We start from the raw sequence: 19,637 nt of genomic DNA, 5'->3' as shown, positions 1-19,637 counted from the left end.
GAATTATATGTTTATAATACATTATAGACTAATAAAATTATATGGCTTATATACCATTTTTGAAATAAAGAAACGTTAAAAATTAAACAGTATACTCAATTTTGCTGATCTTTACTATCAACTGATAACATTCTGTTCACTTTTCATGCCTGAAATATTTCAGGGATATTTGCATAGGCTGAAACTAATTTTGAAATCCAAGGATAGTGGATGACAATCCTTCTCTAGTGTGGACTTCGCTCCTGGGCTGCAGTCTTGTTTCTTGGCATGAAGGGCTCAGAGTAACCTTTGAATGAACTGACTCAGAAGAGGCATGCCTCTGGGAGCTTGTTCAGTTTCTTCTAGCCTCTCTGTCAACTGGGCAACATTTACTATCACAAGAGATAAGCAATCCTGGGCGAAGGGACAAAATACACACAGTGCATATATATCTTCTCCAACCAGGCCATGCTCAGGTCACGTTAGGTCATGTACTTGCACCACATGCATGGTGTCAGGCTGCCTCAGAACACTCTGGCTACTGCCTGACCCTGAGGGTAAAGGTCAGCAAGAACCAGATCTGTGTTCTCATTAGAAGTGGTCAGTCCTGTACCTGCACTGCAAATAAGAAATGCAAAACGGGTGGTGGGTGAGACTGCAGTTAGAATAAGCAGAATGGAAAAAAACGATCAACAGACAACTGAGATATGATGATATATATGTCTGCTCAATATTCAGTGTTCCATAAAATCAATCAAGAATATTATCTTAAAGATACTGTAGTATGAAAATAGGATACATCTTTATACTTAAGCAAGTTTCTAATAGGAGAGTAAGTTATAAAAAGTCCTTAATAGGGGCCAGCCTGGTGGCCTAGTGGTTGGGTTCACATGCTCCACTTCAGTGGCCCAGGCTTCATAGGTTTGGATCTGATCATACATACCACTCATGAAGCCATGCTGTGGTGGTATCCCACAGACAAAAGAGAGGAAGATTGGCACAGATGTTAGCTCAGGGGCAATCTTCCTCAAGCAAAAAGTGGAAGATGGGCAACAGATATTAGCTCAGGATCAATCTTCCTCATCAAAAAAGAAAGAAACAAAGAAAGAAATGTCTTTAGTATAAATTAGGATTTTTTTCCTGTTTTTATTCTAGGTTACCCAAACCACCTAATTCAACAGTAGGGTAAGTATACAACTTATATTTTCCTTCCCTGTTACAATCAAGGAAAAAAATACTGGCATTCCATATGTCTTAGTATGAGGACAAAATGAGACTTTTCCTGAAAGATTTTAACAAGTGAGAGGAGAGGCTGGTACAAGTGCAAGGTAATGGTACTACTGATTTTCCCCAATTATATCCCCTGCTAATCTTCTTTTTAAAATAAACTTTTGAATTTAGTATAGTTTTAGATTTACAGAATTATTAGGAAAATAGTACAGAGAGTTCCCATATACTTCATACCCAGTTTCCCCTATTATTAACGTCTTACATTAGTCTGGTACATTTGTCACAATTAATCAGCCAACATTGATGCATTACAATTAACTAAAGTCCATACTTTATTCAGATTTCCCCAGTTTTTCCCTAATGTCCTTTTTCTATTCCAGGATCCCACATTATATTTAGTGGTCATATCTCCTTAGGTTCCTTGTGGCTGTGACAGTTTCTCAGACTTTCTTTTTTTTTTATGACCTAGATAGTTTTGAGGATTACTGGTCAGATCTTTTGTGGAATGTCCCCCAGTTGGGATTTGTCTGGTGTTTTTCTCATGATTAGACTGCGGTAATGTTTTGGGGAGGAAGAACACAGAGGTAAAGTGCCATTTTCATCCATCATATCAAGAGTACCTGCTGTCAACATAACTGTTGACGTTGACCTTGATTACCTAGCTGAGGTCGTGTTTACCAGGTGCCCCCACTGTACAGTTAATCATTTCTCCCCTTTCCATCCTATACTCTTCAGAAGAAAGTCACTGTGTGCAGCCCACTCTTACTCAGTCTGGAATTACGCTCCACCTCCTTGAGGACAGAGTACCTACGTAAATTATTTAGCATTCTTCTGCATGGGAGATTTGTCTGTGCTCCCCCATTTATTTATTTATTCCATCACCTATTTATATCAGTATGGACTCATGGACATTTATTTTGTACTTTGGTACTATAGTAGTAATCCTGCAGTATTTTCTATCTTTTGTTACTCATATTGGCCATTGGGACTCTCAGTTGGCTCCTGTATCCATGCCCCTATCATTCTGGACGGTGTGTGTGCTTGTGTGTGTTTGTTTTGTTTTATTTTTGTGTATTTCATCACTTATCGTTGTAGGGTCTTTTGGTTTTTTCTTTAAGTGCTTCCTTACTTTCTGGTGCTACAAGATGCTCCAGGCTCATCTTGTACGTTTCCTGCCCCACTCCTACAATTGGCTGCTTCTCCAAGGAGCCCAGTTCCTTCTATTGGAGAATGGTATTAGAAACTAGGACCTGAGCACCAGGTGTGCTTGGTGCTACTGGAGTCCCTATCAATCTTTAACTGAAAATATTAAGCTGACATTTAAAAACTGTGCTTCAGTTAAAGCAAAGATCTCCTCAAAAGGCTATTAAAATTAAAGACTAGCTCATTTGGGGTTGTTTTTGTAAAAACAACTATGCAAAAACCTTTGTTAAAAGTAAAGCCCTTTTCGTTGGGTTCTTTTTCTCTGGTCACCTTTCTGCTTGTAGTCTGACAAGTTCCAAAGTCTCCTCCTCTGGCCTGAACTCCTCAGACATCCCCCGGAAGAGCCGGGTAACATCTTGACAAACATCTTGGTAAATCTTGTTCAACAGGGCAGAACAGCCCATGCCTCCAACTGGATGACTCACTGAAGAGAAACCAAACTCCCTTCTTTAAATGTGTGTGTGGTTGAGTGAGTGAGTGACGTTCTACACCCTTTTCCTTATTCTTTGTCTCTTTTTAGGGACTTAAGACACAAAATGGAAACTAATCTTTATACATCATTTAATATAACAGGAACATATTCATTTTCTACATAGTCTTAATTTAAAGGAATAAATATACATTCTGGTCATTTAATACAATTGTACCCAAAACTTGAATGGGATACAAATTAAAAATTTATTTCAAGATAAAATTTTGCAACATTTTTAACAAACAAAAATAATCTTTGCAATATATACAAGATATTGAATGAAATCTCATAATAAACATAAACTCAAGACACACAAAGTCCATAGCTTTCAGGTCTTAGAGTAAAATACATTTTCCTAAATCATTACTACATATACCTTAGTACTATTTGCTAGGAAATATACATTTCTAGAATCTGAGGGGAAAAACATTTTAGAGAATATATGCAAAACCAACAAAAAATTCTTGGGATTGAAAACTATCATATGATGGAAAAGCAATGAGGCATTTTAAATGTTTCTTATAGAAATTATTCTCATTATTTCAGAGTCATACCATCCATAGTGACTTGCAGAAGCTACTAGATAAATTTTGCTGACACTTAGAAAACAGTGAAAGGAAAAATTATATAACAAGACTCTAACACTAACGTTCATGGCACAACCTGTACATTTGTTTTGACCTGATAAATACAGACATTAAACAGCTTTCCCACAGCTTTGATGGGTTATAATTTTAAGCACTATAAATGCAGTTAATCTTTTTTTTTTTTAATTTGAGTTTGTAATAGTTTACATCAATGTGAAATTTCAGTTGTACAATATTTCTTGTCTGTTACCACATAGGAGCTCCCCTCTACCCTCCCCCTTGCCCACTCCCCATTCTTCTTCCCCTAGTAACCACTGAACTGTTTTCTTTGTCCACTTGCTTGTTTATATTCCACATATGAGTGAAACCATCTGCTGTGTGTCTTTCTCAGACTGCCTTATTTCGCCTAGCAAAATTCCCTCCAGGTCTTTCCATGTTGTTGCAAATGGGATGAATTTGTCCTTTTTTCTGGCTGAGTAGTATTCCATTGTGTATATATACCACATCTTCTTTATCCAATCATGAGTCAATGGGCACTCATGTCTTGGCTATTGTGAATAGTGCTGCAATGAACATAGGGGTGCATATGTTACTTTGGGTTGTTGATTTCAGGTTGTTTGGGTAGATACCCAGTAGTGAGATAATTGAGCCATATGGTAGTTCTATTTTTAGTTTTTTGAGGAATCTCCATACTGTTTTCCATAGTGGCTGCACCAGTTTGCATTCCCACCAGCAGTGTATGAGGGTTCCCTTCTCTGCACACCCTCTCCAACATTTGTTATTTTTAGTCTTAGTGATTATAGCCATTTTAACAGGCATAAAGTGGTAACTTAGTGTAGTTTTGATTTGCATTTCCCTGATGATTAGTGATGTTGAACATCTTTTCATCTGTTTATTGATGAAATAAATATCTTCTTTGGAAAAATGTCTGTTCATATCCTCTGCCCATTTTTTGATTGGGCTGTTTGTTTTTCGTTGTTCGATTGTGTGAGTTCTTTATATATTATGGAGCTTAACCCCTTATCAGATAGCTGATTTGCAAAAATTTTCTCCCAATTGGTGCGTTGTCTTTTGGTTTTGATCCTAGTTTCCTTTGCCTTGCAGAAGCTCTTTAGTCTGATGAACTCCCACTTGTTTATTTTTTCTTTTGTTTCCCTTGTCTGAGAAGACATGGTATTCAAACAGAGCCTTTTAAGTTCGATGTCAAACAATGTACTACCTATATTATCTTCCAGGAGTTTTATGGTTTCAGGACTTGTCTTCAAGTCTTTGATCCATTTTGAGTTTATTTTTGTGTATGGCATGAGATAATGGTGTACTTTGATTCTTTTGCATGTGGCCGTCCAGTTTTCCAGATACCATGTATTGAAGAGACTGTCTTTTCTCCATTGTATGTTCTTGACGCCTTTGTCAAAGATTAGCTGTCCATATGTGTGCAGTTTTATTTCTGGGCTTTCAGTTCTGTTCCATTGATCTGTGTGCCTGTTTTTGTACCAGTACCATGCTGTTTTGATCACTATGGCTTTATAGTATATTTTGAAGTCAGAGATTGTGATGCCTCCAGCTTTGTTCTTTTTTCTCAGTATTGCTTTAACAATTCAGGGTCTTGCTTGCCCCATATGAATTTTAGGATTCTTTACTCTATTTCCATCAAGAATGTCATTGGGATTCTGATTGGGATTGCATTGAATCTGTAGATTACTTTGGGTAGTATGGGCATTTTAACTATCTTTATTCTTCCAATCCATGTGCATGGAATCTCTTTACATCTCTTTATGTCATTATCTATTTCTTTCTGTAATGTCTTATAGTTTTCATTGTGTAAGTCCTTCGCCTCCTTAGTTAAATTTATTTCTAGGTACTTTATTCTTTTTTTTGCAATTGTAAGTGGAATTGTATTCTTGAGTTCTCTTTCTATAAGTTCGTTATTTGAGTACAGAAATGCAACTGATTTTTGTATGTTGATTTTGTACCCCACAACTTTAATGAAATTGTTAGTTATTTCTAATACTTTTCCGATGGATTCCTTAGGGTTTTCTATATATAAGATCATGTCATCTGCAAACAGTGAGAGCTTCACTTCTTCACTCCCAATTTGGATTCCTTTTATTCCTTTCTCTTGCTTAATTGCTCTGGCCAAAACCTCCAGTACTATGTTGAATAAAGGTGGTGATAGTGGGCATCCTTGTCTTGTTCCTGTTCTCAGAGGGATGGCATTCAGTTTTTCCTGAGTATGATGTTGGCTGTGAGTTTGTTATATGTGGTGTTGAGGTAGTTTCCTCTGTCCCCATTTGTTAAGAGTTTCTATCATAAATGGCTGTTGGATCTTGTCAAATGCTTTCCCTGCATCTATTGAGATGATCATGTGGTTTTTATTCCTCATTTTGTTAATGTGGTGTATCACAGTGATTGATTTGTGGATGTTGAACCATCCCTGTGTCCCTAGAATAAATCCCACTTGATCATGATGTATGATCTTTTTTGATGTATTGCTGTATTCAGGTTGCCAAAATTTTGTTGAGGATTTTTGCATCTATGTTCAGCAGTGATATTGGCCTGTAGTTTTCCTTTTTTGTGTTGTCCTTGTCTGGCTTTGGTGATGTTGTGATGTTGGTGATTTGGTGATCAGAGTGATGTTGGCCTTGTAGAATGTGTTAGGAAGCATCCATCTTCCCTAATTTTTTGGAATAGCTTGGGAAAGATAAATATTAAATCCTCTCAGAAAGTTTGGTAGAATTCCCCAGGGAAGCTGTCTGGTCCTGGGCTTTTATTCTTTGGGATGCTTTTGATTACTGTTTCAATCACTTTAGTTGTGAGTGGTCTATTCAGATTCTCTGTTTCTTCTTGATTCAGCTTTGGGAGGTTGTAAGAGTCTAAGAATTTATCCATTTCATCTAGCATGTCTGTTTTGTTGGCATATAGTTTTTCATACTATTCTCTTATAATCTGTTGTATTTCTGTGGCATCTGTTGTTATTTCTCCTCTTTCATTTCTAATTTTATTTATCTGAGCTTTCTCTGTTTTTTTCCTTTGTCAGACTGGCTAGGGGTTTGTCAATTTGTTTATCTTCTCAACGAACCAGCTCTTTGTCTCATTGATCCTTTCTACTGCCTTTTTTTGTCTCAATAGCACTTATTTCTGCTCTGATTTTTATTATTTCTCTCCTGCTTATTATGGGCTTTGTTTGTTCTTCTTTTTCTAATTCAGTTAGGTGTAATTTGAGATTGCTTATTTGGGTTTTTTCTTGTTTGTTAAGGTGAGCGTGTATTGTGATAAATTTCCCTCTTAATATGGCTTTTGCTGCATTCCATATGAGTTGGTATGGTATGTTTTCATTTTCATTTGTCTCCAGATATTTTTTGATTTCTCCTTTAATTTCTTCAATGATCCATTGCTCATTCAATAGCATGTTGTTTAGTCTCCACATCTTTGTCCTTTTCTCAGCTTTTTTCTTGTAATTAATTTCTAGCTTTATGGCATTGTGATCAGAAAAGATGCTTGTTATTACTTCAATCTTCTTAAATTTATTGAGGCTTGCCTTGTTTCCCAACATATAGTCTATTCTTGAGAATGTTCTGTGTGCACTTGAGAAGAATGTGTATTCTGCTGCTTTTGGATGGAGTGTTCATATAGAACACTATATAGACTATATATAGACATATATAATGTCTATTAAGTCCATCTTGTCTAGGTTTTCAATTAATTCCACTATTTCCTTGTTGATTTTCTGTCTGGATGATCTATCCATTGATGTGAGTGGAGTGTTCAGGTCCCCTACTATTATTGTGTTATTATTAATGTATTCTTTTAGGTTTGTTAATAGTTGCTTTATGTACTTTAGTGCTCCTGTGTTGGGTGCATAGATATTTATAAATGTTATTTCTTCTTGATGGAGTGTCCCTTTGGTGGCTATATACTGCCCTTCTTTGTCTCTCTTTACCTGTCTTATCTTGAAGTCTACTTTATCTGATATAAGTATTGCAACACCTAGTTTCTGTTGGAGTATGGATTTTTTGTTGTTGTATATTGGAGGGAAAATATTTCTGAGAGACCTCACTCCACCATGATGCTGACGTCACCATTCAATCCAGTTAATCTCTTAAACTCTTTCTTTAGCTATTCTCCTATAAGAACCCAGAGCATCCATACTCCTGGCACACATCTACTTCTCACTGCTTGCACGTGCTCTTTTGGAGGTCTGAGTCCTCCCTGGTTATATTTGCTGGAAAAAAAAACAGAAATCTGGTGTCTCACAGTTCTGGAGGCTAGAAGTCCGAGATCAAGGTTTCGGCAGAGTTGCTTTCTTCTGAGAGTCTGAGAGAATGTTTCATGCCTCCCTCCTGGCTTCTGGGGGTTTGCTGGCATCTTGGGTGTTCCTTGGCTTGTACATGTATCACCCAGAGCTTCCTTCACCTTCACATGGCATTCTCCCTGTGTCCGTGTCTGTGTCCAAATTTCCTTTTTTTATAAGGACACTGGTCACATTGGATTAGGGGCTCACTCTACTCCAGTATCACCTCATCTTAACTAATTACATCTGCAATGACCCTATTTCCCAACAAGGTCACATTCTGAGGTAGTGGGAGTTAGAACTTCAACATACAAACTTTGGGAGGACACAGTTCAACTACCAACACGGGTCTTACTTTTTTTTCACTTTATTTTCTAATTCCATATAACATTTCTCTATTCCATGGGCTTCCTAATCTCAATTTTCTTCTAATTTAGACAGCTCTCACATAGCTTTTTTTTAAACTTCTGCTAGTTCTTTTTAAAAACTCTACTAGTTCTTCAAATGATAGGAAAATTATATCCCTGTGGTCTTTTTAACTTGTTGGGTTCTTTTTCCTTCAGTGTACCAGCTATTTTTGGGTTTTTTATTTCTCAACAGTACTGGGTATATAAACAGGCCATATATTTTCTGTATTGACTGCTTAAAGAAACAGATGGCCTGAGTTCAAAGTCCAATCTAAGATGGCTAGAGGTCACTTGGCATACTGAAGCTGAATGCTCAAAACGATTCCATAAACTGGGATCCTCTTAAAACAAGAGGCAGGAGTTGAAAGCCACTAGAAATTCTTCCTGTAGCATTCTAAAAACTACAAAATTCATATATCTTCTGCTTCATATTTTTATGTCAGTTATGAGTATTATTCACTGATAAAGAATTCAGTAGTATTTATTTTAAAAATTAAATTTACTTTTGATTTGTCTAGCAACATGTTTTAAATTTCCTATGTTTTATGGTATATAGTCCACAAGAATGCTAACTCCATAAGTATAGGGACTTTGGCTACTCTCCTATTCCCAGGGATTAGAACAGTACCTGCCACAAAGAAGGGTCCCAGTAAATATTTGATGATTAATTTTTTTCAATTGCACTTCTTTCTATAATGTTTTGTTTGCTCAACTAAATCTCAGAGAAATCTGCTCCCCGTATCCGATTGAACACCCCTACCACACACACATCTCTCGCGGTGCCATGTTCCCGACCTTTACATCACCTAAGGATCTCTACACTGGCATTAAAGCCCGAAGCCAACAGCCATTTCCTCCCACTGTGCCCACGAAGCCTTATGATACAAAGATTTTGAAGACAAGAGGTAAAATATGATTTGAAATCAAAACAGTATTCATTCTTCTTATATTTGGAGTATATTCAATAATAAAATTAAATGAGGGCAAAGGACTCAAGTCACAAAACTGTGACCAACAGTAGATTAGGAAAGTTGTTCTCAACTGTGGCTGTACTTTAGAATCAGCTGGAACCCTACCCCAGACCAATTAAATCAGATTCTCCACAGATGCTCTCAGCCTTTCCTCTTTATACAGAGCCTCCCATGGCAAAACCAAACATTGTAGAATTGATTGGTTTTATGGTTTTATTCTACTTGTATTTTCTATTTTTATTTCCTTCCTGCTCTCTCTTATGGTTTAGCTTTTAAAAATTCCATTCTAGCTCAGGTGATCAGCACAAGGGACAATGAGTTCAGAGTATCAGTGTCCAGACATGGGTGTGGCAGTTGTGATGCAACTGAAAGACCCTCATTGAAGTAAGACTCAGAGAGTATTGGGAGCAGTGTGTTCAGTTCCTCTTAACACCTTGGAGTGTCTTCTTACTGATACAAACCTTGGGGTCTTCCCAGTCATGTTTTATTAGAGAGGACGGTGAGCCCACTAGTCATCAAGTCTCTCCCACACTAGACACTTCGACACAAAAGAAACCTATGGAGAAACGTTGAAGATACTAGAGAGAAGGTAACTGAGGGTGACAGAAAAGGTACATGGTAGGCAAACATAATATTTGTTGAATGAATTTAGGCTGTGAGGTAAGTAAAACCCAAGAACTATCCTGTAATGCAGTTCCCCTGTACCTGAATATTTGGACCCAAATGTAAGAACAGAATACTGCCATCATCAATATCAACCTCAGTACCTTATTGTCAAGTACTATGCTTAGTTATATTGGGAAAGGGTGTGGGGGAGAGGCTGTGGAAAAGAACTACAAGATAGGATACCTAAGCAATTGAAATTTTTATGATCTTATTAGGTAAATTGTCAAAGCAAATTTATTTATTTCAATTCTGAATTAGATAATTTCTGAAATTAAATGAAGTGCATACAGTTAGCAAGAAAATGAATTTATAAAAATGCTTCTCAGTGCAGTGTAGATCAGAGACTGAAGAAATAAGTTCCCGCCTTAATTTTCTGCTCTTCCAGGCATCTATCTGTCCCTGACCAGTCTGTCACTCATAGGGGATTTTTAAAAGATGAATATATTCTAATAACCCTTATGAAAGACCTTTCCAGAAGCTAGTACTGCATTAGGTTTTCTCCTCTTCCACTTATCTTTACTCTTCTTTATTAGAAATAAGTAGCATATAGGTTAAGAGTGCAGGTTCTAGATCCAGATTGCCTAAGTCTGAATTTTTCCACTTACTACCTGTGTGATCTTGGGCAAATTGCTTATTTTCTTTGTCCCTCAGTTCCCTCATTCATTAAACTAGAAATAACAGTACATTTCTCACAGTAATGTTATGAAAAATGTGTGTGATAATAAATATAAAACACTTACTACAGTGCTGACACATGGTAAATGTTCAATAAATGCCAGCCTTTGTTCTTATTACATATGGGTAATTCAGAGCATTCTTTAACGTGCAACTTAGCATGGGACCAGGGTAAGCCATACTGTGTTTGGTAAAGCTTATCAAACTACTACCAATACCTAAGAAGCTGTATTCTTTAAAATGTTCTCTTTTGGGGTTGGCCCAGTGGTGCAGTGGTTAAGTGCACTCGTTCCGCTTTGGCAGCCCGGGGTTCGCCGGTTCGGATCCTGGGTGCAGACATGGCATCACTTGGCAAGCCATGCTGTGGCAGGCGTCCCACATATAAAGTAGAGGAAGATGGGCACGGATGTTAGCTCAGGGCCAGTCTTCCTCAGCAAAAAGAGGAGGATTGGCAGCAGTTAGCTTAGGGCTAATCTTCCTCCAAAAGAAAAGAAAATGTTCTCTTTCAATACCTTTTTGGTAAGCAAGTACTAACTCCATTTCTTGATATTTAGGCATTCCTAATGCACCTGCATTCCTCTCTACCTCCTATTATCTTGTTTCTATTTATTTCACCCATAAATCCCATTAATTAGAAGGCTTTTCTTGTACATTCAGGATAACAGTGCTTTTCTTAAAAATTTCAGGGAATCCTTACAGATATGAACTGCTTGATTTTCCCATGGATTCAAAGAAGAAAGCCTTGATTTGGCCAGGCCAGGGTGTATATTATGATGTAAGTATCTTTTAAAATGTGTGTTAAAACAAAGTAAAAAATGTTTTTACTCTATACATTTATAAAAATCCAAAAGACGGATTGTATTCCTTTTCTATCTGGGTGAAAAATTTGAGATTTTGACCATGATTCACATTTCTTTGTTTTCTTAGCTGATTTCGTATATACTTTTGGCAGTGAGGTAACATTTTCCCAGTTACCAAAAAACGGTTTCCCCCCGAAAGAAGGTGTTGGAGGACTGTACTTCACTCACTGCATATCCCCCAACTCTAGTCTCATGATTCATAATATATCAAGTAACTCGAAATACAGAGTAAATGGGAGACTCTCAGAAAGATTGGCAATGTATTGTCCCAACCGTTATGTTGTGTAGAATCAAAAATAAAATAAAATACCCACTGTTTATTGAGAAATTGATACACACTAACCATTTTTGATATGTCATTTAACCCCTACAATAACCTCAAAAGGTCAGTATCATCATTCCCATTTTATAGATGAGAAAACTGAGGCTCAGAGAGTTTGTGACTATCTCATGATCATAGAACTCAGGCTTGTGAGACTCCAGTTCCTGCTCATAACCTCTGTACCATGACTCCATGTGGGTAAAAAGAGAAAGTTTTAAATCATGAAGGAAAACATCTAGACATTTGAAAATAATAATAGCTAACATTCATTGGCCAGTTAATTTGTGAGAGACAGTGCCGTTTTCCATATATTATCTCCTTGCGTCTAACGATCCATGAGGTAGGCAAGAAATAATTATGGAAGGCTGGAAATATTTGAATTTTACTTGGGAAGACCATTGTGGCAGGCTAGAGCATGGTTACTGCAATGTCACACAGTCATCTATGAAGTAAGCGATTTCCTGGGGTTTTTTGGTAAAGTTATAAGAAAAATCCTTAAAGAATCGTCTGTTTTACTGGCTCTCTTTCATTCTTTCAAGCAAAATCTGTATGTAAGCAACTCAGAAATATGAGAAGTTATTCTAAAGGCCATCCCATCATTATGTGTTCTAATAGCCAGTCTCCAGCTCTGTAGTTTAGTTTCTTCTTTCAATGTCCCTCATTTCTACCTACCCATTAAAATGCTGCTGTCTTCATGTCACACCCCTTTGCAACAAGCTTGACTAGCACCCCTTTACCTAAGTGTAAATCCCAATGCTTTAACTGAGCTACAAGGACCCTTCAGGATCTGGCCTTACTTCCTTCCTACAGCCTGGCTCCACTGGCTGGTCCTCCAGCAGGTTCATGGCCATTTCCTATTCCTGGAGTGCTCTCCTCTCAAAGCCTACCTACCCATCTAAGACTTGCTCATTCTTCAAGGCTCAGCTCAATTCTCATTGTTTCTGTTGCATAGTAGAAAGAGACCCAAAGTAAGAGACCTATGTTCTAGTCAGTCCTATATCTGTAATTGTTCTCCAACTGATTTAAGGAATATTGTTTCTCTTTTCTGAGCCTTAATTAATAAAATTTATTGGTATACTTTCAGTAAAATCTGTCCTAAAGACTTCACAGGATATAAGGATCATATGAAAGATATGAGAGCACTTTGAAAAATAGAAAGCACCATAATTTCTAAAGCATTATTACTCCAACAGAAGTGATTTCTCCTTCTTCTTACTTTCTACAACACTTACTTCAACCAATAACTTTTCACATGTATTTTGTATCTCATCAAATAAATTACAAGCTCTTTTAAAACAGAATATTTTATAATATGTATAGTCCCCACAGCACTTTGTACATAAGTATTTTTGACTGATCTGACTCCTCTTCTAATGGGTAATCCCACTTTCTTAACCTGTTCTAACTGATCTTAATTTTCAAACTTGCAGTCATTCTTCTGGCTCTCCCTAATCCTAATCAAGTTATGCACTTCCCTGGATGAAGAAATAAAAATAAAATTGATAATGAGTTTGATGAGTGTACCTGATGACTCATCTGTTTTTTTCCCTTTAGGATCATACCCTGTACTTGTCCTCCCCTGCCTTTCACCCTTAACTGGAGGAAGTGGTCAAAGAGTCTTCAACTTTATCTGCAATATTCTATTTTTGTTAAAGGAGGATTTTTTAATAGTATTTCTCTTTCCCATTGCTGCAGCAGTGGTTCTCAACCTCAGCTACACATTAGAGTCACCTGGAGTGCTTTTAGAAATCTCAGTTCCTAGGCTGTACCCCACCCACATCATAAGTGTAGTCATCATTCCCTGAGGGTGGAACTCATGGCAAGAATGCCTTGTTCAAGAACTTGTAACTTACATTTATGGGCTAACAGTTTTCTCTCTCCTCCTACTCCACCCTATGCCCAGTGGGAGGAAAAGGAGAGACACCAACAACTTGAGAAGAGTTCCAAGAATGTGTCTCCTAGATGTAAAAAAGAAAACTCTAGGAGCCATATTTTAGTATTTTCCATCCAAGCCAATAAGAAAGTATGTTTAACACATTGGTAAAGAGTGTAGGTGGCCGGTTAGCTCAGTTGTTTAAGAGCGTAGTAAAGAGTGTGAATTTTAAAGTAGCTCAACTCCTGGCTCTAAAACTTACCAGCTGTATGACCCTGCATAATATACTTAACCCTGCAATACCTCAGTTTCCTCTTAAATAAAACAGGAATAATAAGAAAATCCACCTGATAGGGTTCTCTTGAGAATGAAATGCATGTAAAAGCACTTGGCACCATATTAGCAGATAGTAAGCTCATAATAAATGTTAGCTGCTGTCAGTATTATTATTCCAATGATTATAACATTTTGTTGACCTAGCAACAGTAAGAAATAGGTAGTCTTGGAAAAGAGAACATTCTAAATAAAAGAGTATTTTTAACCTTTTAAAAATTAAGTGCTGGGGCTTAATTTTAACAGACTATTATAAATGTCATTTTGCCCTCATCCTTTTACATTACATGTATTTGAAGCCTGTGTCTTCTGGAGCCAAGAAATCTAGGTCCCTCTTTCCCACCCAGTCCCCAGAGCTGCCCTACCTTTTTGTCTCCTTGACCTGGCTCAGTTTTCCCCACCAGAGGCCTTACTGACCACTGCATTCTAGCCAGCGCCTCTCCTGCCATCACTCTCTTCCCTCTGTGATCTCTTCTCACTGGCCATTTCCACCCATTACCAAGCCAACCAGAACATTCCACTTCCTTTTATAATTGGCAAATAGGTTATAATATTTGATTCTTCTGGGCTGTTTTTGTCATCACTTGCTCATGTGGCTAAAGACTTTTGTCCTTTCTGTTTCTCAAAACTCAAGCATCTAGCCTTAGCTTTTGCAATACAAAAATATTCTTTAGGATGAAATCTACCTTTAATTATCTTTGAGTAAGATGAGATAAGCACAGAGGTCAAGTTCCATAAACCTCCCTAACCTTGAACTATTTGAAATATTTTAACAAACCATTTTCAAAACCTGAGCCTACTACCCAATTTCCTTTAACTGTAAATATTTGGGAAGACCTTTGGCTTCCCTTGGTAAGAGCACTTACTCGTATCATCACCCTTACAAAGGAGTTTGGTTTTCCTTCTTCAACCCTCTGTCATCTTTCTAATCTAAAATGCTCATCCTGCTCTTGGAGATACATGCCTCAGTCTTAGGACAGTTCTGTCTCTCCACAAAAGCAGCCATAATCCACACTCATCCTCATATAACCATAATGAATTTAGCAACCACACAGGCACTTCCCTTAGAAATGAGTCATCTTGTCAAGTAACTGGTTGCCCACAGTGCACCTCTCCATTGCTGCCATCACCACCCTGAGCCCTACCCTCCTACCTGCCTATCTCCAGCAACAACCAGGGTATGCAGAATGGGAACAAACTGGCACACTCTCTCTTCCCTACCACTCATGTTCCCCATGGGTCTTGTACCCTCCACGTTTCCTCCATTCTGTCCCAGGCAGCCCTTTTTTCCCATTATGCATCTTCTTCTCCCTTCAACTGTCTCTTCTCCAAAGTCTTAACTACATACCAAAAAAATAAAATTCCTGCCAGGTCTCTTATCTACGTTGTGGCGTGCTCTCTCCCTCTCTTTCTTTTTTTCTCTTTCTCTCTCCCCCTCTCCATTTCATATGTAAATAAAAAAAGTTCCTAATCATAACTTCTTAATGCAAAAATGGTGCTGATACAAGAGAATTAAGTGAAATACGATTTAATAGAGAGCCAGTGTCCCCAGTACTAAATCTCCAAAGGGTAAAGTGGTCTCCACAATAAACCTTTTCTTGCTCCCCTATTAAACATGGTTAAGCCCATCATTCAAGACTAAAACAAAACAAAAAACTATATTTAATTTTTTTGCTTTGATTTGTTACAACAGTATTAATTTCTGTTATCTTATGGCAACTTATGGAGTTTTGATGCTGAGTACAGAGACCTTAGAACCTTGCACAGATTTGCATGCAATAGGTATTCAGTAAATGTTTATTAAATAACTTATAGTTACATAGATTTTACGGTCTAGGCTGGGAATGTAACTACAGTTTATATAGCACTATTCCTCTGAGAATGTATTCCAAATTCACAACATTACTCCTTTGTAGACTCAAGTGTCTGCCTAGATAGTAACATTTCAGGAACTGGAATTCCTTCCTGCCTTGCACTTACCTCCCACTCAGATACAAGCTTTACCCTGTTAACAGTACATTTAACCAATGAATACCTACTGAGTGACTGACCACCAGCAGGCCCTCTCTCGCTATCCTCTCAGAATAACGTCACCTTAACATACTGGAAATTGGCCAGCTCTCCACTCTCAAATGTTTCCTGACAATACAATAATAGTAGGGGACCTCAACACCCCACTCACATCAATTGACAGATCATCCAGACAGAAAATCAACAAGGAAATAGTGGAGCTAAATGAAAAACTAAAACAATTGGACTTAATAGACATATATAGATCACTTCATCCTAAAACAGCTGAATACACATTCTTCTCAAGTGCACATGGAACATTCTCAAGGATAGACCATATGTTGGGAAACATGGCAAGCCTCTACAAATTTAAAAAAATTGAAATATTAACAAGCATCTTCTCTGATCATAATGCTATAAGACTAGAAATTAATTACAAGAAAAAAGCTGAGAAAGGCACAAAGATGTGGAGACTAAACAACACACTACTGAACAAGCAATGGATCATTGAAGAAATTAAAGAAGAAATCAAAAAATACCTGGAAACAAATGAAAATGATAACATGCCATACCAACTCATATGGGATACAGCAAAAACTGTATTAAGAGGAAAAATCATTGCAATACAGGCACATCTTAACAAACAAGAAACATCCCAAATCAACAATCTTAAACTACACCTAACTGAACTAGAGAAAAAAGAAAAAAGAAAGCCCAAAGTCAACAGAAGGAGAGAAATAATAAAAATCAGAGCAGAAATAAATACTATTTAAACGAAAAAGGCAGTAGAAAAGATCAATGAAACAAAGAGCTGGTTCTTTGAGAAGATAAATAAAATTGACAAACCCCTAGCCAGACTTACAAAGAAAAAAGGGGAGAAAGCTCAAATAAACAAAATCAGAAATGAAAGAGGAGAAATAACAACAGACTCTGCAGAAATACAACGGATTATAAGAGAATACTACAAAAAACTATATGCCAACAGAATGGATAAGCTAGAGGAAATGGATAAATTCTTGGACTCCTACAATCTCCCAAAGCTCATTCAAGAAGAGGCAGACAATTTGAACAGACCAATCACAAGGAAAGAGATTGAAACAGCAATCAAAAACATCCCAAAGAATAAAACCCCAGGACCAGATGGCTTTCCTGGGGAATTCTACCAAACTTTCAGAGAGGATTTAATACCTATCCTTTTCAAGCTATTCCAAAAAATTAGGGAGGATGGAATACTTCCTAACACATTCTATGAGGCCAACATCACGCTGATACCAAAACCTGACAAGGACACCACGAAAAAAGAGAACTACAGGCCAATATCACTGATGAACATAGATGCAAAAATTCTAAACAAAATTTTGGCAACCAGAATTCGGCAATTCATCAAAAGGATCATACATCATGATCAAGTGGGATTCATACCAGGGACACAGGGATGGTTCAACATCCGCAAATCAATCAACGTGATACACCATATCAACAAACTGAGGAATAAAAACCACATGATCATCTCAATAGATGCAGAGAAGGCATTTGACAAGATCCAACAGCCATTTATGATAAAAACTCTGAACAAAATGGGCATAGAAGGAAACTACCTCAACATAAGAAAGGCCATATATGACAAACCCATAGCCAACATCATACTCAATGGGGAAAAACTGAACACCATCGCCCTGAAAACAGGAATGAGACAAGGATGCCCTCTATCACCACTCTTATATAACATAGTACTGGAGGTCCTGGCCAGAGCAATCAGGCAAGAAAAAGGAATAAAAGGAATCCAAATAGGGAGGAAAGAAGTGAAACTCTCACTGTTTGCAGACGACATGATCTTATATATAGAAAACCCCAAAGAATCCATTGGAAAACTCTTAGAAGTAATCAACAACTACAGCAAAGTTGCAGGGTACAAAATCAATTTGCATAAATCAGTAGCATTTCTATATTCTAATAATGAACTAACAGAAAAAGATCTTAAGAACACAATACCATTCACAATTGCAACAAAAAGAATAAAATACCTCGGGGTAAATTTAACTAAGGAAGTGAAGGACCTATATAATGAAAATTACAAGGCCTTTCTGAGAGAATTGGATGACGACGTAAGGAGATGGAAAGACATTCCATGTACATGGATTGGAAGAATAAACATAGTTAAAATGTTCATTCTACCTAAAGCAATCTACAGATTCAATGCCATCCCAATCAAAATCCCAATGACATTCTTTACAGAATTAGAACAAACAATCCTAAAATTCATATGGGGCAACAAAAGACCCTGAATTTCTAAAGCAATCCTGAGAAAAAAGAACAAAACGGGAGGCATCACAATCCCTGACTTCAAAACATACTACAAAGCTACAGTAATCAAAACAGCATGGTACTGGTACAAAAACAGGTGCACAGATCAATGGAACAAAATTGAAAACCCAGAAATAAAACCACACATCTATGGACAGCTTATCTTCGACAAAGGAGCTGAGGGCATACAATGGAGAAAAGAAAGTCTTTTCAACAAATTGTGCTGGGAAAACTGGAAAGCCAGATGTAAAAGAATGAAAATTGACCATTCTTTTTCACCGTTCACCAAAATAAACTCAAAATGGATCAAAGACCTAAAGGTGAGACCTGAAACCATCAGGCTTCTAGAAGAAAACATAGGCAGTACACTCTTTGACATCAGTATTAAAAGGATCTTTTCAGACACCATGTCTTCTCAGAGAAGGGAAGCAATAGAAAGAATAAACAAATGGGACTTCATCAGACTAAAGAGCTTCTTCAAGGCAAATGAAAACAGGATTGAAACAAGAAAACAACCCACTAACTGGGAAAAAATATTTGCAAGTTATATATCTGACAAAGGCTTAATATCCATAATATATAAAGAACTCTCACAACTCAACAACAAAAAATCAAACAACCCAATCAAAAAATGGGCTGGAGACATGAAAAGACATTTCTCCAAAGAAGATATATGGATGGCCAATAGGCACATGAAAAGATGCTCATCATCGCTGATCATCAGGGAAATGCAAATCAAAACTACACTAAGATATCACCTTACGCCCATTAGAATGACAAAAATATCTAAAACTAATAGTAACAAATGTTGGAGAGGTTGTGGAGAAAAAGGAACCCTCATACACTGCTGGTGGGAATGCAAACTGGTGCAGCCACTATGGAAAACAGTATGGAGATTCCTCAAAAAATTAAAAATAGAACTACCATACGATCCAGCCATCCCACTACTGGGTATCTATCCAAAGAGCTTGAAGTCAGCAATCCCAAAAGTCCTATGTACCCCAATGTTCATTGCAGCATTATTTACAATAGCCAAGACGTGGAAGCAACCTAAGTGCCCATCAACAGATGAATGGATAAAGAAGATGTGTATATATATACAATGGAATACTACTCAGCTGTAAAACAGAACAAAATCATTCCATTTGCAATAACATGGATGGACCTTGAGGGAATTATGTTAAGTGAAATAAGCCAGTTAGAGAAGGATAATCTCTGTATGACTCCACTCATATGAGGAATTTAAAAATGTGGACTAAGAGAACAGTTTAGTGGATACCAGGGGAAAGGTGGGGTGGAGGATGGGCAGAAAGGGTGAAGTGGTGCACCTACAACACGAATGACAAACATTAATGTACAACTGAAATTTCACAAGATTCTAACCTGTAATTAACTCAATAAAAAAAATGTTTCCTGACTCTTTAAACTCTCCTCAAGACACCACAGTTTACAGT

General features: G+C 37.3%; 1 protein-coding gene and 1 long non-coding RNA gene across 5 annotated transcripts in view; one reads left to right on the top strand and one right to left on the bottom strand.

Annotated features, from left to right (window-relative positions):
* Nucleotides 1-19,637, bottom strand: part of LOC103561977 (uncharacterized) — a 266,670-nt gene that overhangs the window by 224,586 nt on the left and 22,447 nt on the right. The window lies entirely within an intron of this gene.
* SPMIP4 (sperm microtubule inner protein 4) overlaps nt 1-19,637 on the top strand; it is a 49,610-nt gene that overhangs the window by 22,833 nt on the left and 7,140 nt on the right. The window contains exons 5-7 of the mRNA XM_008536869.2: nt 1,135-1,164; nt 8,893-9,074; nt 11,168-11,256. Of these exons, the coding sequence (XP_008535091.1) occupies nt 1,135-1,164; nt 8,893-9,074; nt 11,168-11,256 (301 nt within the window). The remainder of the gene's footprint in view (nt 1-1,134; nt 1,165-8,892; nt 9,075-11,167; nt 11,257-19,637) is intronic.

Source organism: Equus przewalskii, chromosome 4 (genome assembly GCF_037783145.1).
Source record: "Equus przewalskii isolate Varuska chromosome 4, EquPr2, whole genome shotgun sequence".
Classification (NCBI taxonomy): Eukaryota; Metazoa; Chordata; class Mammalia; order Perissodactyla; family Equidae; genus Equus; species Equus przewalskii.
Note: the sequence above shows the minus strand (reverse complement) of the source record. Positions and strands in the feature narration are given on the sequence as shown.